General features: G+C 45.0%; 1 protein-coding gene across 6 annotated transcripts in view; it reads right to left on the bottom strand.

The window, feature by feature from the left end:
* Positions 1-26,342, bottom strand: part of znf704 (zinc finger protein 704) — a 73,352-nt gene that overhangs the window by 22,704 nt on the left and 24,306 nt on the right. For 2 of the 6 annotated variants that reach the window (XM_042075636.1, XM_042075635.1), the window contains exons 3-8: positions 25,029-25,132; positions 20,387-20,619; positions 13,863-13,963; positions 13,397-13,697; positions 12,270-12,395; positions 12,044-12,156 (exon numbers count right to left, since the gene is read on the bottom strand). In XM_042075636.1, the coding sequence (XP_041931570.1) occupies positions 12,044-12,156; positions 12,270-12,395; positions 13,397-13,697; positions 13,863-13,963; positions 20,387-20,619; positions 25,029-25,132 (978 nt within the window). Of the gene's footprint in view, positions 1-9,778; positions 10,095-12,043; positions 12,157-12,269; positions 12,531-13,396; positions 13,698-13,862; positions 13,964-20,386; positions 20,620-25,028; positions 25,133-26,342 lie in introns of those variants that run through there. The other 4 variants (XM_042075638.1, XM_042075639.1, XM_042075637.1 and 1 more) reach the window with 4 other exon arrangements.

Genomic DNA, 26,342 nt, shown 5'->3' with positions numbered 1-26,342 from the left:
GCAGCAGATAGACTGGTGCATTAGGACACAGGTCAGAGATGGCGCTATGGTAACCAGCATCAGCATCAGTACCAGCAGAAGATAGTCTGGTGCATTAGGACAGAGGTCAGAGGTCAGAGATGGGTGACTGGTTTGTTTGTTACAAATGAACAAATATTGTGCTTCTCTGGTAGAAGGTGGAAAAAGTAGTGGACCTTATGTTTCTATATTACTCTATCACACACACACACACACACACCCGAGTCCTGAGGTGACTATGATGAGGATCAACAGCAGACTAACACTCGTTCAAACACCCACCCTAAAACAACAGACCGCAGGCCGATCATCCGCTAGCTAGCTAGCTAGCCCAGCACCTCAGCCACTGTACTGACTTACAGCTAGCTAGCTCAGCGCCTCAGCCACTGTTTAGACATGTAGGATGCTAGCCCAGCGCCTCAGCCACTGTTCAGACATGTAGCTAGCTAGCCCAGCGCCTCAGCCACTGTTTAGACATGTAGGATGCTAGCCCAGCGCCTCAGCCACTGTTCAGACATGTAGCTAGCTAGCCCAGCGCCTCAGCCACTGTTTAGACATGTAGGATGCTAGCCCAGCGCCTCAGCCACTGTTCAGACATGTACCTAGCTAGCCCAGCACCTCAGCCACTGTTTAGACATGTAGGATGCTAGCCCAGCGCCTCAGCCACTGTTCAGACATGTAGCTAGCTAGCCCAGCACCTCAGCCACTGTTTAGACATGTAGCATGCTAGCCCAGCACCTCAGCCACTGTTTAGACATGTAGCATGCTAGCCCAGCGCCTCAGCCACTGTTTAGACATGTAGCATGCTAGCCCAGCACCTCAGCCACTGTTTAGACATGTAGCATGCTAGCTCAGCGCCTCAGCCACTGTTTAGACATGTAGCATGCTAGCCCAGCACCTCAGCCACTGTTCTACCACTGCCAGTGTATAGAGCACCTGGCTTAGTGCAGTGGGAACATGACAGCTCCAGCTCCCAGACCCCCCCCCCCCCCTGTCGTCCTGTGAAGCTGAAAGAGCAACTGAAAATGGAAATAAAACCAAATGATCAACAACATTGTCTTTGGTTCTATGTTTTCTCTAGTGTTTTCCAACAGGACTTTTTAACGCTAATATAACTCTGAATGGATTTGAACCTTCCAGGTTTGTGGCTCTGTTCGAAGTGCCTAAATAGAGAGCTGTCTCACTAGACATGCCTTTGGATTGAACGCATCTTTTAAGAATGAGCGTAGCATCTTTGGTTAACACTACGGTAAGACGTTAGCAAAAGCCGGCACTTTAAACTAAACTAGCTACGGAAGCTGCTATCAATGATTACAACAATGATATAATCAGATAGTAGGCTACATTGTTTATTTCTCGCTAGATTTGGACACATCTAAGCAAAAAAATGTCAAACAGATTCAACAGATTCAGCAGCCGTTATTGGTGTCATCCGCCATCTTCGTTTACTTTTCACAACTGTTTCAGATGTTGCTGCAAAGGATTATGGGTAGTAGGGAGCAAGGATACATCAATGCTGCCTTCAAATATGACTGTTATTGGGGTAATTGTAAGATATCTAGAAGGCAGTAAAAAAAAAATTTTCGGCTTCAAACTACACTTGCTGCCTCGCTCCCTAGTTAGATATCTTAAAAGGCATCAGTTTTACCTGTTTCGAACAGAGCCTATGATTTCATTAAGATTTGTTTGTCATTGACAACAAAATAATCTTATTAACATTTTCATTACAAAGACCTACAATCTGAGTCGGGCTTATGGCAAGAGTCTGGTGTATCTGAGTCGGGCTTATGGCAAGAGTCTGGTTTATCTGAGATGGGTTTAAGTGGGTCGTGTGTATCTGCATCTGTCTGGTATAGTTTTGGTCCAGAAACGGGTTTAAGTGGGTTGCTCCTACAGCCAATGTCAAGCTCACTGCACTTTTCCATATGTCTTGAGCCTCTCCTTACACACACACACACTCCCCGCAAAAGCAGGCCTGTTGCTATGCCAACCAGATGCTAATTATTCCCAAAGAAATGAAAAGCACTTCCTGTTCCCTGTTGATGTTCCTGCTGAAGCACTTAAACCCACAGACACACGTTCATGTTCCTGGCCTACTGAAGCCTCTACACACACACGTTCATGTTCCTGGCCTACTGAAGCCTCTACACACACACATACACACTTTCATGTTCCTGGCCTGCAGAAGCCTCTACACACACACACACACACACACATTCATGTCTTTCGCCTGCAGACAACCCTGTTGCTATAAAGAGTTCCTCTTGTTGTAACCTCTTTATGGCATGCCCACTCCAATGCTCATCTCCAGTAATGGGGGTTGTTTACATGTGGTCTGCTATGTTGGCCATAAACCTGCCAGATGGACATCGGATGGGTACATAGAATGTGTGACGCTGTATGTAAATGTATGCGTGTGTGTTTATGGCCTGCTAAATATAGAACAATCCCACAGAGTGCTTTAGTAAACCTGGCCCTCAGCCCAACGTTCCCCCCATCTGCCTAGTTAGAATACAGCACACACACACACACACACCTCTGACGTATACACCCCCCCCCCCAGAACAATAAACAATAAAACAGGGGGTCTCATCTACAGAGGGAAACATGAGGAACACGTTTAATCTCTGTCTTTTCCTAGAAAGCTGCAGAGACTCTAGAGCTTCATGTCCAAGCCAGATCACACCCATATCTGTTCTAGAGCCAGAGCCAGATCACACCCATATCTGTTCTAGAGCCAGAGCCAAATCACACCCATATCTGTTCTAGAGCCAGATCACACTCATATCTGTTCTAGAGCCAGAGCCAAATCACACTCATATCTGTTCTAGAGCCAGAGCCAAACCACATCCATATTGGTTCTAGAGTATGCTGCATTCTGAGCCAAATCACATCCATATCGGTTCTGGAGTATGCTGCATTCTGAGCCAGAACATATCCATATCGGTTCTAGAGTATGCTGCATTCTGAGCTGTTGGCTTTCTCGCTTTTCGCGATGTTCTCATGGCAATCTGGCTGTTCTTTTCGCGATGTTCTCATGGCAATCTGGCTGTTCTTTTCGCGATGTTCTCCATGACAACCTGGCTGTTCTTTGGCCAGAGTGGCCAGACGAGACACCACAACATACACACATTTGTCATGAACTTTGTTTCGTCTTTCGCATGCACATGCAGTTTTTCTTTAAAAATACAGTTAATTAGAGTTGTACAGTTGAAAAAGGTGTAAAAGTCCAGCGCGACAGTCTTGAGAGTTCTTGAGGTTAACATGGTCTTAGAAGAAGAAGAGCCATCAGTGAGACATTGGAGAGAGAACTGGAGAACCATTAGTGAGATAACCTATTGGAGAGAGAACTGGAGAACCATTAGTGCATTGGAGAGAGAACTGGAGAACCATTAGTGAGATAACCCATTGGAGAGAGAACTGGAGAATCATTAGTGCATTGGAGAGAGAACTGGAGAACCATTAGTGAGATAACCCATTGGAGAGAGAACTGGAGAATCATTAGTGCATTGGAGAGAGAACTGGAGAACCATTAGTGAGATAACCCTTCGGAGAGAGAACTGGAGAACCATTAGTGCATTGGAGAGAGAACTGGAGAACCATTCGTGAGATAACCCATTGGAGGGAGAACCAGCCCAGCAGACGCTGCAGCTAACAGACACCGCTGGGGACACTGATCAGGTCAATGACACTGAGGCACGGGACAGAGGTCAAATCGGAGGTCAAATCAGAACAGATCAGCACTGGTCAAGTCAAGTGCACGGGCCTCAGAAAGGGGTCATGATCGTAACCAATGGCAACGCCAAACCATGACACTGGAGTTTACATACCCAGACCACAGACAGCTGAGGAGGGAGGGAGGGGGGATGCCAAAAACAAACAAATAAAAACCAAATAAAAACATGTTCTCCAAGACTCCCAAATAAAAACATGTTCTCCATGACTCCACAGTTTGTTTTTCATCAACTGATGGAACCTTTCCCTCTGTGCTAGTGGGATGTGGTCGAGACACACTCGAGGGTGGATGGTCTGTTTATAAATTAGTTAAGAGCCTGTTCAACCGAGGGCCGGTCTGAAAGATTCTCTCGTGGGAATGGGTGATCTTACTCACAGCACTGGCAAGGTATTTATTATTTACTATAGAAACTTGCTAGGTATCTATGTATCATTATAGAAACTTGCAAGGCGTCCCATGACGCGTCTTTAAAAAAGCAGTTGGAAAATCAACAATCCTTAACACTGCAGAAAAAAACACCCTTGACTGACAAAAATCTATTTAAGTGTGGAAAATAATCAGAAAAGAATCTTAAACAAGAGAACACTGGGAATTAGTAAACACAGTCAACTCCTAGCAGAATCTAAATTACAGATGAATTAAATTAAGCCGCACTTGTCCCGTACATTGCAGAGGCTCAGTAAAAGAGTAGGTTCTCTGTTCCTGTACATTGCAGAGGCTCAGTAAAAGAGTAGGTTCTCTGTTCCTGTACATTGCAGAGGCTCAGTAAAAGAGTAGGTTCTCTGTTCCTGTACATCGCAGGGGCCCAGTAAAAGAGTAGGTTCTCTGTTCCTGTACATCGCAGAGGCTCAGTAAAAGAGTAGGTTCTCTGTTCCTGTACATTGCAGGGGCCCAGTAAAAGAGTAGGTTCTCTGTTCCTGTACATCGCAGAGGCCCAGTAAAAGAGTAGGTTCTCTGTTCCTGTACATCGCAGAGGCTCAGTAAAACAGTAGGTTCTCTGTTCCCAGTCCCACCTTTAGCCATGGAGAGAAAGAAATGAATCCAAGCAGAACACAGAACTCAAGACATGTCGTCACCGGAGAAACATTCCTTTGCCCCACAACGTGCACCGCCTGCACATCTATACACCCCTGAAAAGGCACAATCACTCCTTCCCTGTCCAATCAATTCCTCCGATCATCCAGAGGGACAGCCCTTCTCCAATATTCCAGCCAATCCCAGAGCAGGTAATGGCTAAAAGCTGGCTAGACACCCACACATCCCAGACTCAATGGCAATCTGAGAGTCTGAGAGAATGTGGTATTGTTTTTAGAACATACTAGAAGCATTCTTCTGGAACTCTTGTTGGTCTTGATGTTTCTCAAGGCACTCCTATGACTGCTAATGACAGTGTTTAATGTCTCAAGACAAGCTGCAAGTGTAACCGTTTACAGGCGGAGGATACATGTAAACGGGTCAGACAGGAGGAGGCCTTGATCCGCACTACAACGTCATCTACGTAGGGATGCGCAACGTCATCTGGATCCGCACTACAACGTCATCTACGTAGAGATGCGCAACGTCATCTGGATCCGCACTACAACGTCATCTACGTAGAGATGCGCGTTCACCAGGAGACACTGTACAGGTTAAGTCTGCGCTGTCTGTATCTTATACACATACAAATGGGATTACTGTAGGTTGGCTGAATTTACTAGCGTCAATGTGTATGTTTCACTGTATACATCAGTTGGTCTTTGGAAACAGCCAAATGTGGTCAAAATTACAGAAATAAAAGCACCAAACAAAAGCTGAATGAGTGTGTCTGGATGGAGATGGATTTGAAACAGGTGTGTATGTTTTATTTTTTTTAATGTTCTACAGGGTTAACAGAGGGGGGGCATGAAGATATTATCAGGCAGTAGCAACACACACACACAATCTGAGCACCTGTTACCACTGCACACCCAAGGCTTAAATTGCAGTCACAGCAACTACACCGACCTTGGTAAGATGGAGGTGTGCATATCTATTTGTTTGTGCAGCAGACTGTTCTACATACTAATCAGTCATGGTCTTAAAACAGAATCTTCAGCCCTTCTGTAGATGATATAAACCCTAGAGAAAACAACACATCCTGTCCAAACTGAATCATCTTTGTCTGTGCTGAATATGGTTATACTTTAGTAGGACTGTAGTATTGCCTCGTACATGTGTGTCTATGAAAAATTAGCTTAGTATGCTGTTTTTGTGTGTTGCACCACTCCCCAGATTGGTCAAGCACCAAAGAAAATGCCCTCTGAGAATGGGCAGCATGGAAAGGGTACAGGACGCAGCCTGCACAGGACACATCCTAACATATATAACACATACATATATATATATATATATATATATATACTGAATATGTAACACTAATATATGCAGCGCTTTCAGTGCAAAGCTTCCCCAAAGATGTGGCAAGATTCAGATTTTTTAACAACTTATGTTTAGAGTTCGCCAGAGCGCACTGTTGTACACGGTCATAGCAGAGTAAATGGCTGTCCCTATGGAAACAGAGCCACGTGACTAACTACAGATATGCCTGAGCATATGTGTGTGTGTGTGTGTGTGTGTTGTGGGGTGTGGGTTGGTGACACCTGGCAATAAACAAGACAAAACAAACAAACCCAACAAACAAACAAAAAAAAGTCCACTTTGAATTGACATAATATCAGGAGTTCTGCAGCAAACATGAATATACAGTATGTTTTTCTTTAAAAAACAGTAAAATCACATAATATGTTTTACCAGCCTTTCTAGTTAAATGATTGATATTCTGGTGGAAACACCACTTGTAGCTTTCTTATGCATAATGATTTAATACAATATACACATACGCTTAACTTGAACAGAAAAAAAGTGTTCCCTTCCATGAAGTGCTGGATGGCAGTGGTGCTTTACCAGTAAAAGAGAAACGGGACTGTGGTGTGTGTGTCTGTGTGTGTGTGTGTGTGTGTGTGCGTGCAGTAGATAGCTTAGGAAGTTTGATTGCTGGGACTCCCAACTCTGTGATTGACAGGTGAGGGAGCCAGTCAGGTAAAGAGGGGACTTCTGCGGGGTGTTCTGCTCAAGTAGGCGGGGCTGAGGCGAGTGCAGCAGCCCTAGCAACCCATCACTTTACTCTGAAGCCCTAGCAACCCATCACCCTAGCAACCCATCACTTTACTCTGAAGCCCCGCCAACCCATCACCCTATCAACCCATCACTTTACTCTGAAGCCCTAGCAACCCATCCCTTTACTCTGAAGCTCTAGCAACCAATCACTTTACTCTGAAGCGGGGTTCACATGGCATGCACAAACAGCAGCGCTACGCTACGAAACACATTATTTTCAATATACACGCGCAGCAACTGCCACTGCGTCCCCATAGAATAGCTCCACCGCTAGGAGATTGTTATCGGAATTGTTGCTCAGCAACTTTGAATTTTAACCGTTATGCATTCTAAGTGCATTAATATAGAACGAAATGCAGTTTCTGCCGTGCTATATCGGGAAAATATACAACGGCATCGAACACGATTCAACCGATCATAATCAGGGACCGGAACTATCCGTTTTATAATTTTCAATAAGAACTGGCCTGCCACTGCGCCAAGCAAAGCACAGCCGGGGTCGAAGTTCAGCCGGGGTCGAAGTTCAGGCACGCTGCAAATCATACTGGGGGTCTTTTGTGCACTAATCTTTGGGACGTTACTTCAACCAAGAGCAACCTAGCGGCGAGTGCAGCGCACCATGTGAACCCGACTTAACAGACGAGGATGAGGAAGATGAGGAGTGCTGTTTGTAGAGACGCCCAGTCAGTACTGAGGACACGATGAAGAGGAATGAGTGCATATACACACACAACCAATTACAATACAAAATAACCGAATCCAGAACCTATTCAACAAACAAAACAAAATAAAGCAAAAGAATGTGAAAATAATACCCTGTGCCCAGTCCCACACACACACACACACACACATATAACACCCTGTGCCCAGTCCCACACACACACACATAGAACACCCTGTGCCCAGTCCCACACACACACACATAGAACACCCTGTGCCCAGTCCAACAGACTCTTCCCAAGAAGCCAAGGTGTCTGTAGCTTTGACTGCCTTGGGCTCGAGTGTCTGTTGGAGCGATCTGATTGGCTGGGGCCTGAGGCTTGTGTGTGTTGGAGTGCCCTGATTGGCTGGGGCCTGAGGCTTGTGTGTGTTGGAGTGCCCTGATTGGATGGTATCTGAGGCTTGTGTGTGTTGGAGTGCCCTGATTGGATGGTATCTGGGGCTTGTGTATGTTGGAGCACTCTGAGTGGTCAAGTCAATGCTTTATTGGAACATTGCCTGGCATATGGTTTAGTGTTGTTATTGTTGTTGTTGTTATTGTTGTTGTTGTTGTTATTGTTGTTGGTTGGGGCAGACATAGCTCTGGTGTGCAAACTGCTTCACTGTGTGTACACAGAGAGAGGGAGAGGGAGACGGAGAGAAGAGAGAGAGAGGGAGAGAGAGAGAGAGAGGGAGAGAGAGAGAGGGGGAGAGAGAGGGAGATAGTGAGAGAGAGAGAGAGAGAGATGTGGGCTCTATAGCATGGTAGGTATTCAACATTTGCAACTTCTGAATCCAAAGTGATGAGTTTCTGTGCGTCCGTGTTTGAGGGGTGACCGTTACACACAAGTGTGTCATTTCTTGACCGATATAAACGGCAGGCTATCCAGATGACCAGAAGTGTAGAACTGTATGCAAATGGACTCCTGGACAGAGAGTGTGAGTGTGAGTGTGAGAGAGAGAGAGACAGAGAGAGAGAGAGAGAGAGAGAGATATGCAAATGTGCTCCTGGACAGCCTTTACTGCACACAGCTGGGGACACACTGTTTTAGAGGACAAGACAGAGAGTGTGTGTGTGTGTGTGTGCGCGTGTGCATGTGTGTATGGTGGGGCCCTATGCTCCAGAGCCTTGGGGTAGAAGGGTAGGTAGATGATGCTGACTGATTCTGTGAATAAATGCACCTGTGTCAGAAACACACACACACACACACACACACACACGAACCCAGGTCTCATGCGCCACATAGAACCATAAAGCTGCGATATCAGTCTGCCTGGCGCCCAGGAGACATTATAGTCGGTACATTCTCATGGTGGGCGGAGATTTGGGATTTGGCTCGTGATTGGTCAGGAGCCTCCGAGACGGAACAGAAGAGAACAGCAGGAGCTCCAGCCAGAGTTCCAAGTGCGTCACCTTCCATGCGCAGAGAAAACGGAACTTAAGCATACAAATAAACAACAAAACAACAAACAAAACAAGCTATTTGTCTCAGCTGGTCCCCAACAAAACAAACTGATCCATAAAGGTGCTGACCCGGAACTATCCGTTTTATAATTTTCAATAAGAATTGGCCTGCCACTGCGCCAAGCAAAGCACAGCCGGGGTCGAAGTTCAGCCGGGGTCGAAGTTCAGGCACGCTGCAAATCATACTGGGGGTCTTTTGTGCACTAATCTTTGGGACGTTACTTCAACCAAGAGCAACCTAGCGGCGAGTGCAGCGCACCATGTGAACCCGACTTAACAGACGAGGATGAGGAAGATGAGGAGTGCTGTTTGTAGAGACGCCCAGTCAGTACTGAGGACACGATGAAGAGATCGTGCTGGTCCCCAACAAAACAAACTGATCCATAAAGGTGCTGACCTCAGAACCAGAATTCAATGATGCGGTAAAGAACGACAACAGAACGTAGACCTTTAGAACTTTTTTGCACTGTAGAGCCAGGAGTCTCTCTCCCCTGTACAAGGGAGCAGCCAAGGCTGTTAAGGGAGGGAATGTTTGGAGCTGTCCCACTGTGTGTGTGTGTGTGTGTGTGTGTGTGTGTGTGTGTGTCTTCAGGCCGTAGCTGTATGGCTGTATGGCCATCAGATATCCAGTAGCGTTGAACGTTCAGGACGGGGCAAAGGTTTTGGGTTATTTGGAGGGGGGGTTGGACACTGTTGGGTTATTTGGAGGGGCGGTTGGACACTTGGGTTATTTTGGAGGGGGGGTTGGACACTGTTGGGTTATTTGGAGGGGGGGTTGGACACTGCATGCACCAGGAAGCTCCTCCAGCTCCACGTCCAGCCCCCCACCAAACGCCATCTCCATAGCGACGGGCAGCCCACCACCAAACAGCATCTCCATAGCGACGGGCAGCCCACCACCAAACAGCATCTCCATAGCGACGGGCAGGTTAGTCCACGAAGCGCTGGCAGGCCTTCTTCCAGCGGCACGCCGTGCACCACATGTCCCGGTTCTCCATGCCGTACACCTTACGACACTTACGGCCCTCACCACGCGGCTTTCTGCGGTGTACACACACACACACACACACACACACACACACACCTGGAGTGAGGATCAACAACAGCACCTTACAGTATGTATGTGTTTGTCTATAGGTGTGTGTGTGTGTGTGTGTGTGTGTGTGTGTGTGTGTGTGTGAGTTTGGGCTGTAACAATATGCATATCGAAACCGAAATCGCGACATTCATATCCACGAACCTGTGTCACAAACCTCTCCAAATAAAACATTCACAATCGTGAAAGCAAGGACGCATAGAAGACGACTAGCTAAATTACTATTACATCATTAGCATGCTGCACACATTTGTTTAAAACTCAACCCTCAAGTTGACTGATCATCTCAATACCAACGTTTTCCCAAAAGGGCCTGTCCCAGGGAGAACAAGTATTACCTTGGAACTTCAGCACACATGGGGAAACTGAACAGTCCAATCAGTAGACTATGATAAGCTAGCCAATTATGCCACTTTGTTTACAATATTTCCAGGCATCAACCAGACAGCTGAATTAAAGAGGTAGAGTTGTAATAGAAATAGTAGGCTATCAGTTCCAAAATTTGCCAGCTTATATCTGTTTAATAATGACTCTTCCCTAGATTTTAGACTTCTACATAAAAAACTAATCTTCGCTGGCTTTACTGCAGCAAAAAAAAACTATTTTACATTCATGGTTCACTTCAGCTGCCCCATCAATACAAAAATGGCTTAAACACGTGGGGAAACTGAACAGTCCAATCAGTAGACTATGATAAGCTAGCCAAATATGCCACTTTGTTTACAATATTTCCAGGCATCAACCAGACAGCCGAATTAAAGAGGTAGTTGATGGTTCACTCCAGCTGCCCCATCAATACAAGAATGGCTAGGCCACTACAGAAGCATTGCCAGTATAGAAAGGTCCTTGGCAGTAATAAATAAGGCTCGAGCCTCTACAGTCAGTGAATGGGGTACACTCATCTTATCTCTAACTAACCTCCCGAATTCTGGCATGTTAGTCCAAATGTAATCTTCATATGTATGTTTTTATATCACATCAGCATTGTTTTGTACGTATATGTATGTGTATGTATATGTATATTTTATTATTATTTAATTGTATTATTAATATTACTTTTACTGTATTTTTATTATTATTCTCAGTATTATATGTCTAAATATGTGTAGATAACTCTGGCTATGTGTAAATAGTTTCTGTCATGAGATTTTGTCATGTGATTTTGTCACGTCAGTTGATCACAAAAAAAAGAAATAGTAGGCTATAATCTGCATAAGGTGTGCGGTCATGAATATCATAAATTCAGTATTTTCTGTTTTTATATCAGGATATAATATAATACAGATATGCAATAATATATTCTATCTGGTGTTCAAGGCTCTCGAAATGTTATTTCATCAATGCTCCGAATTAGTGTGTGCGTGTTTGTATGGGTGTGTGTTTGTGTGTGTGCATGTTTGTATGTGTATGTGTCTGTGTGCGGGTCCTTGCCTCACTGCTCACCTCACTGTGCGTTCACTGTGTGCTGAGTGTGTTTCACTAATTCACGGATTGGGATAAATGCAGAGACCAAATTTCCCTCACAGTATCAAAAGAGTATATATACTTATACTATCCTATACTAATAACATGTAATAATGTATATGACCCCATCCTATATATCCTATCCTATACTATACTAATAACCTGTAATAATGTATATGACCCCATCCTATATATCCTATACTATACTAATAACCTGTAATAATGTATATGACCCCATCCTATATATCCTATACTATACTAATAACCTGTAATAATGTATATGACCCCATCCTATACTTATACTAAACTGAATCATGAGTTTGGTGTATCGTTACAGCCTGTGTGTGTGTGTGTGTGTGTGTGTGTGTGTGTGTGCGTGTGCGTGTGTGTGTGTGTGTGTGTGTGTGCGTGTGTGTGTGTGCGTGGTTACCTGAGTGAGCTGGTGGCTCTGGGTGGTGAGGACAGGGCAGTGATGGTGTGTGAGCGCTGCTGTTGTTCTCCAAATCCCTGTGAGCGAGTGTGTGTGGGGGAGGCCTGCAACACCAACAAGAACACACACAGCTAGACACACTGAGAGAGAGTGTAACTGTGTGTGTGTGTGTGTGTGCGTGTGTGTGCGTGTGCGTGCGCGTGTGTGTGTGTGTGTGTGTACTCACTGATCTGCCAGTAAAAGTGACAGGTGGGGACTGCCATGAGATGCTGATGCTGGAGTTGGTTGTCGGGGTGAAGCTGAAGCTGCTGGAGGTGGAGGTGGAAGAGGGGATGCTCACGGGTGCAGTGGCCTGGAGGAGACAGCAGGGGGCGACAGACAGTCAGCAATGTACACACTCACAGCCCTAACAACCCAGCAACCCAGCAAGCACAGGGGCCCTGTGTACACATTCACAGCCCCAACAACCCAGCAGGCACAGCCCTAACAACCCAGCCGGCACAGCCCTAACAACCCAGCAAGCACAGGGGCCCTGTGTACTCACTTACAGCCCTAAAAACCCAACAATCCAGCAAGCACAGGGGCCCTGTGTACACACTCACAGCCCTAACAACCCAGCAGGCACAGCCCTAACAACCCAGCCGGCACAGGAGCCGTGTGTACACACTAACATCCTGAAATACTTTAGTCGTACTACATATTTGTTCCATCCCCTAACTAAACCAGATGATTCTCTCTCTCTCTCTCTCTCTCTCTCTCTCTCTCTCTCTCTCTCTCTCTCTCTCTCTCTCTCTCTGTCTCTCTCTCTCTCTCTCTCTCTCTCTGTCTCACCTGGTAGGCGTGGTCAGCATGTACCAGGTACAGGGCGCTGTGTGTGTGTGTGTGTGTGTGTGTGTGTGTGTGTGTGTGTCTCACCTGGTAGGCGTGGTCAGCATGTACCAGGTACAGGGCGCTGTGTGTGTGTGTGTCTCACCTGATAGGCGTGGTCAGCATGTACCAGGTACAGGGCGCTGTGTGTGTGTGTGTGTGTGTGTGTGTCTCACCTGGTAGGCGTGGTCAGCATGTACCAGGTACAGGGCGCTGTGTGTGTGTGTGTGTGTGTGTGTGTGTGTGTCTCACCTGGTAGGCGTGGTCAGCATGCACCAGGTACAGGGCGCTGTGTGTGTGTGTGTGTGTGTGTGTGTGTGTCTCACCTGGTAGGCGTGGTCAGCATGTACCAGGTACAGGGCGCTGTGTGTGTGTGTGTGTCTCACCTGGTAGGCGTGGTCAGCATGTACCAGGTACAGGGCGCTGTGTGTGTGTGTGTGTGTGTGTGTGTGTGTGTGTGTGTGTGTGTGTGTGTGTGTGTCTCACCTGGTAGGCGTGGTCAGCATGCACCAGGTACAGGGCGCTGGGGGCGGAGCGACTCAGAGGTGTGCTGTTGCCGCCGGCGATGCAGGCTCCAGATTCCCCTTTGACCCCGTTGGTCGTTGTGTCTCCCTTCCGATGGTGCGGCTCTGGGGGCAGCGCCCCTCCCGGGGGGGTCGGTCCGCCAGAGGGGGGGGCTACAGTGGACAGCCCCCCCAAACCCTCAGCCACGGCGTCGGTGTTGAGCTTTATCTCCGTGTAGTAGAAGTCCTCCTCCCCATCACTGCACTCTGACTCACAGTTACGGCTGAGATGCAAACCAGTGTGCTAGAGTTAGGGGTGTGTGTGTGTGTTTGAGAGAGTGTGTGTATATATAAGTGTGTAAATGTGTGTGTGTGTGTGTGTGTGTGTGTGTGTGTGTATATGCGTGTGTGTGTATATATGTGTGTGTGTGTGTATGTGTGTGTCTTACCCAAGGTGGATAGTGCGAATATGTCTCTGAATGCCTGCTGCTGTGCTCAGCACTTTCCCACAGTTCTTCCACAGGCACTTGAACATCACCTTCATGGAGTTCTGCAACACACACACACACACACACACACACAGTTAGACCTACGCATTTGTCTTTCTGGGGGTTGATTACTTGATTGGTAAGGTGTGCCAGTGTCCTGAATAGTGATGTTAGTTCTGTTGGTTGTTGCTGCAGTCTATGGACCAACTGGATGAGGGGACTCTTTTCCGTGTTCAATTGATCAAAAAGTGATAAGACGTGGGGTCGCATGTTTAAGACGTGGGGTCGCTTGTTTAGGTTGTGGGGTCGCATGTTCGTGGGGTCGCATGTTTAAGATGTGGGGTCGCATGTTTAGGTCTCTGAAGTGATAAGACGTGGGGTCGCATGTTTAAGATGGGGGGTCGCATGTTTAGGTCTCTGAAGTGATAAGACGTGGGGTCGCATGTTTAAGATGTGGGGTCGCATGTTTAAGATGGGGGGTCGCATGTTTAAGATGGGGGGTCGCATGTTTAGGTCTCTGAAGTGATAAGACGTAGGGTCGCATGTAGATAGATAGATAGAGATACTTTATTGATCCCCAGGGGAAATTCAAGGTCTCAGCAGCAGCATACATACAACACAAACACATTCACTAACAGCAGAAAAAGTAAATAAAAGTATATAATATAAAAACACAACTAAGTAATAAGGACAGTAGAAGATAAAGAATATACTAAATATACTAAAATACAAATTATACTAAATAACACTTAATCTAAATAAATTCTAAAAAAACAGTATCCACATAGTGGTGATTAATCAATCAAGAGGCGCTTGCAATGACTGAGGCAGGGACTGAGCCTGTGATTCTCTGTGCATCCCTGTGTTTAGGTCTCTGAAGTGATAAGACGTGGGGTCGCATGTTTAAGATGTGGGGTCGCATGTTTAAGTCGTGGGGTCGCATGTTTAAGATGTGGGGTCGCATGGGGTCGCATGTTTAGGTCTCTGAAGTGATAAGACGTGGGGTCGCATGTTTAGGTCGTGGGGTCGCATGTTACGGTCTCTGTAGTGATAAGTCGTGGGGTCGCATGTTTAAGACGTGGTGTCTAGGGTTGTGCCGATAGATGATATCATCGTCCATCGTGATGGTTGACAGGCATCACGATGGAAAGAAACAATCGTGATGCCACGCCCCCACATGCCAGTCACTAATTCCTGCTGTAACAGGCTAAAACATAAAAAAACCTTTCCCTGAAAATGAAATTGAGCCTACTTTAAAGGCTGTCAACCAAACAGTTATCACGTATTAGTCTACCGTCTTGTAAAATAAAAGACGTATTAGTCTACCCTCTTATTATGACTGCCGCGCAGCGAAGCGGCGGTCATATAGGTTTAGTCAGATTTTTTTTTTTCTTCTTTTTCGCATGCCCAAATTTCCGTCAATGATTCCTGGGACACTGAAAGACCGGGGTACACGAAACTTGGTGGGCATGTAACCCCACATGGATAGCATGGAACCATCGTTTTTCGTTTTGATCTGTAGCCCCCCCGCTGGACTGGACCCCCCGAAAGGAGGGTAGGGCAGACACAGTTTTCTGTGAATATCTCGAGAACCGTAGGGCCTAGGAGGTCCACCTTTTTTATGTATGTTGGTCTTAAGGGGGCATGTCAACCCATCCCATTACCACTTATTTCATGTATAGCGCCACCTAGTTAAAAATTAAAAAGCAAAAAATTAGGTGTTTTCATCACAATATCTCTGGCTGACAAGGTCAAAACTGCACGAAATTAAAAGTGTAGGATCATTATGACACCCTCCGAATGCATGCCAAGTTTTGTGTACTTTCGTTCATGGGGGGCCTTACAATAAAATAATTTATGTGTACATTTAGTGACGTACACCAACAAGGATTCCCGGGACACTGAAAGACCGGGGTACACAAAACTTGGTGGGCATGTACCCCCACATGGATAGCATGGAACCGTCATTTTTCGTTTTGATCTGTAGCCCCCCCGCTGGACTGGACCCCCCGAAAGGAGGGTAGGGCAGACACAGTTCTCTGTGAATATCTTGAGAACTGTAGGGCCTAGGATGACCAATTTTTCCCGTATGTTTGCCTCCAGGGGTCATGTTAACCCATTCCATGTGCACACATGTGCATAAACAGATACACACGCACACACATACATTTACAGTAATCATACGTATGACACATACTCACACAGTAGACATATGTACGCATGCATGCACATGCACAAACACACATACGCAGGCAAACACACAAGCACGCACATACACACACATAAACATAAACTTGTACACGCACACATGCACACAATTCAAGACAACACAAGAATTTTTCCCGTCATCTACTTCCTGAATTTTTGGTCATTGATACCCTGGACACCGAACCACCGGGGTACATGAAATTTGGTGGGTATGTAGCCCCACTAGACTTTTACGGAAACATTTCATTTCGTCCCCGGGGACACTGTAGTGACTGTACACTCATTGGCCTGTAAATGGCGGTGCACACATATACACATGCACACACACAGGCACCCACATACTATCGGTATTAGAACGGCCGATACATAATTACAAATTCAGTAGGATTAAAAGAAAGCCAAAATAAATATTCATCATCATGGCTGCATTTTCAGTATTGGCGATAAGTAGTCGTTTGTCCACTAGATGGCGCATCGTTGCAGTGAGACGTAATTTTGTTGGAAGTTAAAAGTGGGTTGGAAAAACAATGGACGCTTCCTACAAGGACTGTATTTTACCGCAGCGAACATCTAATAAGGATAGGACGATGTTCACATGAAGTGTAATTCCCATTTCTTCTTGAAGCCGAAATAAATCTGAGGATGTTTATCGGACATGCTTGGTTTTTACTGCAGGTACGTTAATCTTGTAATATCAATAAGGACCTAGGTAATGTTACCGTTAGCGTTGGTTGAGTGATGGAGGCCCATTTGATTGATTGCATTTGTAGAAAACTATAAATGCGGTTATACCAAGCAAATTGATAACAGCACTGTTTGTATCTTTCGACTGTCATTTATTGCATGTGCTACAAAATCATTCTGTGCAATGGAAGATTTACCAACGTTACACCGGTCTGATACAGTTTTGCCTATACATGCGTGAGACTGAGACGCCTGTTTATTTTGTTTTAAGTGCGTGCAGGGTGTGAGAGGGGAATCTATGTGCTTTGATTCCAGCTTGGTAGTTGTAGTCTGTGAAATTAAAAAGCATGTGTGTGTGAAGTATCCAAACAATGACACCTTCATTTCATTATGGCTGCTTTAGCAACACACCTTAAGCTACTGTGTAGTGGGTCCCATTTAGAAGTGGCTACTTCATTCGCGCTTTCCTTGACTCATGGAGCTGCATGAATGTTATTACAACTTTTCGCCACGATATGACAGTTTAAGTCCGCTTGATACTGTAAGGCGTAAGCCATTGATTTCCAAAGGAGATTTTATTTGTGTCGCCAGCATAGCCTATTGACAATTTATGTTGTCAATAGGCCTACCTTATAATCCTACCTGTAGCTTAGGGAAGCTAACAGCTTTCTATTAGGATCTAGTTTGTTAGTTACCGTTTTGTCATAACTCCCTGATGCATTTTTGCATTTAGAATAGCCAGAGCGTGTATATCTCAATCGGAAAATTAAACAATATCGGGTGCCTATGGACTAGGCTGGGTGAACCCAGCCTGATCTGCCCGCTATTTATTTTTTGATTTCTTAAAAGATTGAGCTTGGTCTGATGAAAGCCAGACTAGCCATGGACCTCAGTTACACAATGCAAGGGAACATGAATCAGCCTATATTTGCACGAACAATAACAGACAAAAGCTCTTCAACTTTGGCCCGTTAAAATGTGTATGAACAGTCTAGCGACGCATTTCATCAAGGCCCATTTGGACATGTTAGTTATTTGCACCACTGGTTAGATGTAAAACAGCATTTCGTTTCAGACTACTGTTACTTAATTTGTGCATTAACACGTTTCAGACTACTGTTACTTAATTTGTGCATTGACAGTAAAGTATTACATAAACTAAAGATGACTAAAATCTTATGTAGAAGAAGAAACATTCACAAAAAATCCATCCATCCAAAAATGACCTTTGTTTTTGATAGCTGTTGAAAACGGCATGGAACTGACCAAGATGTTTTTGTTTATAAATAAATAAATAAATAAATAAATAAATAAATAAACATTATGCTGATACCTTTTGCTTTTCCCAAATACAATGTAGCCTACAGGTGTAAGTGACCTTTCATCAATCCAGTTGCAATGGATGAACTGTGATGAACTGCCCTTGATTGTTTAGAGATTTTAAAGGTTTTATAACAATGCTACATCTTCTTTGGCTATTCTACAATCTATTCACCTTTTCAGCACCAGTAGGCTACTTTCTGTGCAGCCGCACGCACACACTCAGGCATGCCAAACAAGCATACACAAAAGTTTCAAGAGTGGGGGATGGAGTAAAATATGGAGACAAATTGAAGTGTGATTTATTTTCGCGGAACGGATGTACAGGACTGAGCGGCGGTCATATTTTGTACCGCTATGTGGTACATCTAGTTCAAATAATTCCTGACTGTGACGTGAATGTGTAGCCTAATTGTCTTTTTGTAGCCTACATGTCTCGCAGGCCTATAGCCTACATTGGACGTAATAGGTAGCCTAATGTTTTAGCAAATAAATATAGATTTATTATTGTTAGGCTACGACTAGGACATTCTAGCGCTCAAATATTTTTGTCTCCTCGGTGTTAAAATAAACCATTTCTTTAGTTAATTATAGGATCAGAAGGTAGCCTATTCGTCTTTCACTGGCTTGTATTTCATGCATTTAGCAAAAGTCCCAGACAGCAGCGGAGTGGTAATCGGGATTCGTTATTTGTAAAAGTGTTTTTACTTCGCCCTCCTATAAATAGCCTGGACTGCGCGATCGCAGCCCTTTACTTTCACTTCCCGCCGCCCTCAGTCAGCCGGTAGCCTGATAACGTGGGATGCTGCATAGTACTAAGATTTTAAATGAGTGACCACGATAGTAGTCTTAAGTAGCTTTTTTGCTGGGCCCAGCGAAGGCTGGCAATGTGTAATATTCCGCTGGTTGGTGCCCCCCCCCCCCCACGATATCATCGTCCATCACGATCTTTTACTGTACACATCGTCAAATGCCAATTTAGGCGACATCGCCCAACCCTAGTGGGGTCGCATGTTTAGGTCTCTGAAGTGATATGTTGTGGGGTCGCATGTTTAAGTCGTGGGGTCGCATGTTTAAGTCGTGGGGTCGCATGTTTAAGACGTGGGGGTCGCATGTTTAAGTCGTGGGGTCGCATTGCTCAATGTGGCCAGAATCTGATGAAGTGTTGGATGTGGAGTCGCATCTCTTTCCCTTTTTTAATAAAAGGGGGTACTGGCCTAATTCTGATTTTTTTCTCTCTCTCTCTCCATCCCTCCCTTCTCTCCCTCTCTCCTTCTCTCTCTCTGCATGTTCTCCTCGGCAACAGACATGTCTAAATGTGGGACATGTAGTGCAGGCATCTCCTGTGTGTGCTGTGTAGTCTAGTTAGCTGTAGTGGGTATACTGTGGTGTAGTCTAGTTAGCTGTAGTGGGTATACTGTGGTGTAGTAGTTAGCTGTAGTGGGTATACTGTGGTGTAGTCTAGTTAGCTGTAGTGGGTATACTGTGATTTAATAGTTAGCTGTAGTGGGTATACTGTGGTGTAGTAGTTAGCTGTAGTGGGTATACTGTGTAGTCTAGTTAGCTGTAGTGGGTATACTGTGATTTAATAGTTAGCTGTAGTGGGTATACTGTGATTTAATAGTTAGCTGTAGTGGGTATACTGTGGTGTAGTCTAGTTAGCTGTAGTGGTTATACTGTGATGTAGTCTAGTTAGCTGTAGTGGATATACTGTGGTGTAGTAGTTAGCTGTAGTGGGTATACTGTGGTGTAGTCTAGTTAGCTGTAGTGGGTATACTGTGGTGTAGTAGTTAGCTGTAGTGGGTATACTGTGGTGTAGTCTAGTTAGCTGTAGTGGGTATACTGTGGTGTAGTCTAGTTAGCTGTAGTGGGTATACTGTGATGTAGTCTAGTTAGCTGTAGTGGGTAAACTGTGATCAACCCAAATGTTAATACTTATCTTTGCCTATTTTAAGTAGGTATATGGAGATGGTGATGCTTTTGGTATATGGGTATACTGTGTAGTCCTGAGTATCACATAGACTACACCACTGTGTGTGTGTGTGTACAATTTGGGCGTCATTAAGGTGTGGGGAGTGGCATCAGACTCACTGGGCAGAGACTTGTATGTGTATGTGGGGGTCTGTGTGTGTGTGTGTGTGTGTGTGTGTGTGTGTGCGCATGTGTCCTAAACATGTTCACTCTGTACTAACTAACTAACACACACACACACACACACACCCGATCATGAGGGACTGCTTCACCTTGCACTTGCATGTGATTGGTTGGCTCACCTTGCGCTTGCGCGGGATTGGCTCGTCAAACAGGAGGCTGCTGCAGTCGTGGTCGTCCAGCGTGTCGTCGGGGGCGACGGCGCCGAGGCTCGGCATGCGGAAGGGCTTGAGGCTGTCGGCTGACAGAGGTGGTGACGGAGTGGACGGGTTGGACTGGTCACTCGGTGCACTCCAACTCCAGTAGCCACTGCTGCTGTAGCTCGAGCCCTCCTTCCAGGAGCCACTCAGACCGTCTAGGGGAGAGAGGGAGAGAAACACGTTAGATACGCATGTCTGTGGGAGGAAAGAGAGAGAGAGGGAGAGAGAGCAGGGGAGAGAGAGAGAGAGAGAGAGGGCAGGGGAGAGAGAGAGAGACAGAGAGAGACAGAGAGAGAGAGGAGAGAGGGAGGAGAAAGAGAGAGAGAGGGCAGGGGAGAGAGAGAGGGGGGGGGGGGCGTAACTAAACTATACTATAAAACTTAACTCTACTATACTATACTATACTATAACTAAACTCTACTATACTATACCTAAACTCTACTATAACTAAACTCTGCTATACTATACTATACCTAAACTCTACTATAACAAAACTCTACTATACTATACTATAACTAACGCCTATGCAAATAGGCAAAACGGAGGAAGTTATAACACATTAACACATCACTATATGAATGTTGGAGGAAGTTACATCACTATATGAATGTTAGAGGAAGTTATAACACATTAACACATCACTATATGAATGTTAGAGGAAGTTATAACACATTAACACATCACTATATGAATGTTGGAGGAATTTACATCACTATATGAATGTTAAAGGGGTGGTTCAGGATTTTGGACATAGGACCTCATTTCCAAGTTAGCAAGTGTGATATTTATCAGTGGAGACCGTTTTTGACACGTTTCATTCAGTTGCAGAGTTTGCAGGTGCTAGGCTAGCGCAAGTCATCAGTATGCGTTAGCCTGCCACTAAAAACAGTCTTACCCACTCCAAAGTACACCTAATTCACAGATTGGGATAAATGCAGAGACCAAATTTCCCTCACGGGATGAAAAAAATATATAATACTTATATACTATACTAAAGTTAGCTTGCTACTATAACTTAAACTTAACCTCAGACTTATTTGCTGGTTACAGTAACTAGGCCAATGGATATTAATGTGTCTATTTGTCGATACTTTGTACAAAATCTAAGCAAGAAAAGGCCAAACAAATAAGATTAATATTTTGGCATGGCAGTCTATGGGGGTTGCCCTTCTGAGTACCGTTTCGATCACACAGTCTATTGTTGTCAGTGGTGAGCGATGCAGACACAGACGACACCGAGCGTTATGGCGGTGAAATGCACCGCGATGCAAAGCAACCCGACGCAGAACCGTAAAAGGGTCACGACGCCGTAGGAGTGGTGGCGTAGCTACATCGTGGAGTTGACGCAGAAGCATGTTGAGCCCTTTAGTAGATATCCTTTGGTTGAAAATAAATCTTTTTTTTCTTTTCTTTCCTCTAAATGCCATGTGTTGCGACTCTCGCTGGTAACTTTGTTAACTTATCCAGCAAACTATTAAAAATTCACGACTGTAACAAAACACTGCAACTCTCGCTTGCCCTCGAACTAGTCCATCTTCCGGGTTCCGGTTTGTAGCACTCAGCTGAAAAAAATAGAGTGGTGCGCTACCGTGCGCTACTGTGTGCTACCCGGCTAAAATCCCGGCGCGCCAGAGAGCTCTACGTCATTTTGACGTCACGTTGTCGCGCTACCGGTTGGGAACGTCGAGTATGTAAGACGCATTAGGCTGCGTCCAGTCGGCAGGACCAGATTAGGCTGCTCAGCACAAAGACACAGAGGGCCTCGTTAACACACAGCAATGAGGGTCATTCATTGTAACCTTTAACCTTATCCTCTTGCATGACAGATCAGTATTTGGACCTCGTGTTTATCACACTAGTTGTGTACAGTACCCCCCCCCCCCCCCCCCAACACACACACACTCTTATCTTTAGAACTAGTTGTGTACAGCCATTTACATACCCACACACACACACACACACTTTTTATTACAGCAAAATATTTATTTTGTTGTAATAAAAAGCTATCTATGTTTTGGAACTTTTACTTTCTTGGATATTTTTTGGTTTATTGGAACTAACAAGATTCTCCCAGTCAACACCAATGTGACAAAGAACAAATTCTAGACAAAAAGTCATATTACAGAAAGAATGAAATTGCAATACCCACTGACGGATACTTATACTGTGGTCAAATACTGTTACATCTACAATTTGCTTAAAATATTCTCAAGAGACTTAAACTAGAAAACATCCGAGATAAAAATGATCAATTGAACAGCAACATGAGAGATGGAATGTCACTAGAACCCCACCCCCCAACCACGTGCACTCACTCGGACTCCCTCGCGCTCAAACGGGAATCCCGACTGGCCCCTTTAAACCACCACAGAGCCTCATTGTGGGAGGCAGGGCAGACAGGCAGACGGCAGATAGACAGACGTGCAAAATATGCTCGAGTACAGCTGAACTGCTGGGGGTAGTTATGGAGAGGCAAACTATCATCATTAGAGATTTAGGAGCCTGCACATGGAATTAAAATAGTGATGATTTAGAAACCTGCGTGAGGGTCGTAAAACGACTTCTGAACGTCACATTTATCAAGAGAGGTTAGGAAATGGGCCCAGTAACGAGGACGAACAGTAGTCAGGCCTAACATTCTGACAACATGCTGAACATACAAGGACACCGCGACAGTGTAGCAGTGTAGTGTAGTAGTTACTTGGGAATGGGAGAGCTGTAGGCTATTTTTATGAATAAGATGTTGTAGCCTACCAGGCTAAAGTCCAGGCCTAAATAGTATAGGCTACTGGTTAAAAGATCTAATGACTAAATAAACTAGCTGACTTTATACTCATAAAACATGGTATTGTAGCCCATCCTAACGTTAAAAGCTTGCCCGCAGTAATGAAAAACTACTTTAGTTTGTTAAGTTAATGAAACAAGCAAGAAACACAGTAACGAAGTGCGAGTAATTTTTCCTTCAAATGAGAAAATTGGTTGACATACAAATCAAATCCTTAGCCTAACAGTGCACAGACTAAGCGTGGACGAGCAGTGTCCAACGTGACGAAACACAACGAACGCTGAAACAAGTAGCCTTGTCAGATTGACCCGTGCTACATCCGTTTGTTCCAGACAATACCGTTTTCCAGATTCAGGGAGGCTCTCACTCCGTGTCTCTGTAGCAATAAAAAAAGCAATAACTACCTTGTATTCTGATCATCATCATCATCATCATGACCGTGGAGCTGGAAGTCAGCTCAGCTGTGAGGAAGCTAACGTTAGCAAGAGAAGCATTAAGCAAAGTAAACGGAAACCTAGGTCTGGACCGAACATGCTGAAATTACCGTGTTGATTTTTTCGAGGCACATAGCAGCAAGGGGTTAGACAAGCGCTTCGACAGAAAAATACAAGTTGGTATAGCAGCCTAAATCTCTGCAGCTGTAGGCTATTAAACCCTGTAAACTAATATTGAAGCAACAAACAGCCTCCATGGAACAGTGCAACAGAGTGACCCGCAGGCCTGTGGTCAGCAGATTAAATGAAGCGCCTTGAAAGAAATCAACCAATTGCAGGCGTGTGCGTAGCAGGGGTGTGACGAGTGGATCTGCTGAGCGGGAAGTCAGCTGGTTGAGAGATCAGCTGATTGGGGGACTTTAACCTCAGGTTTCCTGATTTGATTTGATTTTGTTGTATTCAAGTTTGTTTTAGTCAATTATGTATTTATTATTTGGTGATAGTTTTCAGGTAGGCTAGCATATCCTCCTGAGAACCAAGAAAAAAAAGTGTCCAACAATTTCTTTTTTGTTGTGATTTCTATTTAGGATTAAAAAAACATCTTACAATTTTTATTTTTTTTAAAAATATTTTTATTTTAAATTTTATAGCATGTTCCCTGTGGTGGACAAAAGGACCATTTTAGTATGAAAAGGTAGCCATGAAAATAGACAAACATGGACAAATTATGCTTTTAGTGGTTTTAAATTAAGGGTAAACTTAACCAAATATAAGGGAAAATGTTATTTATCCTTCTAGACTACTTGATCACATATATCACATGATATATCATTAGAAAGCCCAGGATGTCCTCTTTAAAAGACCACAGGAATTGATAGAATAGATACACACGCAAGTACACACACACACACACACACACACACACACACACAAACACACACACGCACACACACACACGTACACACACAAGTACACACACAAACACGCACACACACACACGCACACACATACACACACGCACACACACACACACGCACACACACACACACGTACACACACAAGTACACACACAAACACGCACGCACACACACACACACGCACACACACACACAAACACACACACACATACACACACAAGTACACACACACACACACGCACACACACACACGCACGCACACACACGCACAAACACACACACACACACGCACAAACACACACACACACATAAACACACACATAAACACACACAAACACACACACATACACACACAAGTACACACGCACACGCACACACGCATACACGCACACACACACACACACACACACACACACGGAGTAACTCACCGTTGGCTCTGATCGGTGGGCTCTTCACGAGGGGGCTGGTGGACAGACTCGTGAGTACCATGGCCGCTGTCACCTTGTCCATGTCCACTTCCTCCTCTGATCTCCTGCAGCACCAACACACAGATCCAATAGTTTTAAAGGGACACCAGGCAACGTTTTCGTGTTAATTACTCATCTTCGTAAGTCGGTATATGGTTAAATGACTCATTACAGGGCGAATGAAGGCTCTCTCGCCCGCCCCTACTGCCTGTAGGAAGAATATCCCGCTTGCAAGTTCAGTGTATCATACCCGCCGACCGAAGCAGGATCAGTTTACATCCTGCATCCACAGCACAGAGGCAGGCTAACGAAACGCTAGCGATTGTTGCAAACGTGTGTATAATGGCAGAGCCGGCGAAGAAGCAGCGAAAACCCTTGACGGAAGACGCAAAGAAAAGGAAAAGAGCTTCAGACCGAGCGAGGGCTTGCCTGGTGTCCCTTTAAACTTCAACAGAGTCCTAGAGCCTTCAAGGAAGTGAATGCTTGGCAATGGAAAGTGGTCAGACACTCTGTACAAATGAAATGTACGTACGAGAATCTGGTAGGATCAGGCTAAGAAGCTAGACCCTCCAATGTGATTGGTGACCTTCCCCCAATTCACCATCACAAAGCGCACCTTTAACCAACAACATGCAACCAAGACAGGGCAGTGACTGGCCATCGTCACCTTTAACCAACAACATGCAACCAAGACAGGGCAGTGACTGGCCATCGTCACCTTTAACCAACAACATGCAACCAAGACAGAGCAGTGATTGGCCATCATCCCCAGACAGGGCAATGCCTTCTCCACCATTGGCCTGCAGGGGGAGCTCTAGAACCATATCAACTCCACAAGCTCTCTTACCACGTTTCAAAAACAGTTTCTTTCCTTCAGCCTGGAGAACGCACTCTCACACACACACACACACATACTGACACACACACACACTCACATACGCTCACACACATACACACACACACACACACACACACACACGCACACACACACAACACGTGGCATTGATGGGGAAATTTGTATTTGATCTCTAGTAACTTTAATGATTCATTAGCGCAATTAGCCAGTATAGGACATAAAGATGTTGTCATATCATTAAGATGTTGTCATATCATGAAGATGTTGTCATTGCTATATATGAATCCTTTCTACTCATGTGTTAAGTGCATGTTATGATGTGTCTGTGTGTGTGTCTGTGTCGTATGTCACACATACAGTCTCTCTCTTTCACTCTCTCGGTCTCACACACACACACATTCATATCATATGATTCCTGT

This window comes from Alosa sapidissima, chromosome 21 (genome assembly GCF_018492685.1).
Source record: "Alosa sapidissima isolate fAloSap1 chromosome 21, fAloSap1.pri, whole genome shotgun sequence".
Lineage (NCBI taxonomy): Eukaryota > Metazoa > Chordata > Actinopteri > Clupeiformes > Clupeidae > Alosa > Alosa sapidissima.
This window is presented reverse-complemented; position numbering and strand designations above follow the sequence as displayed.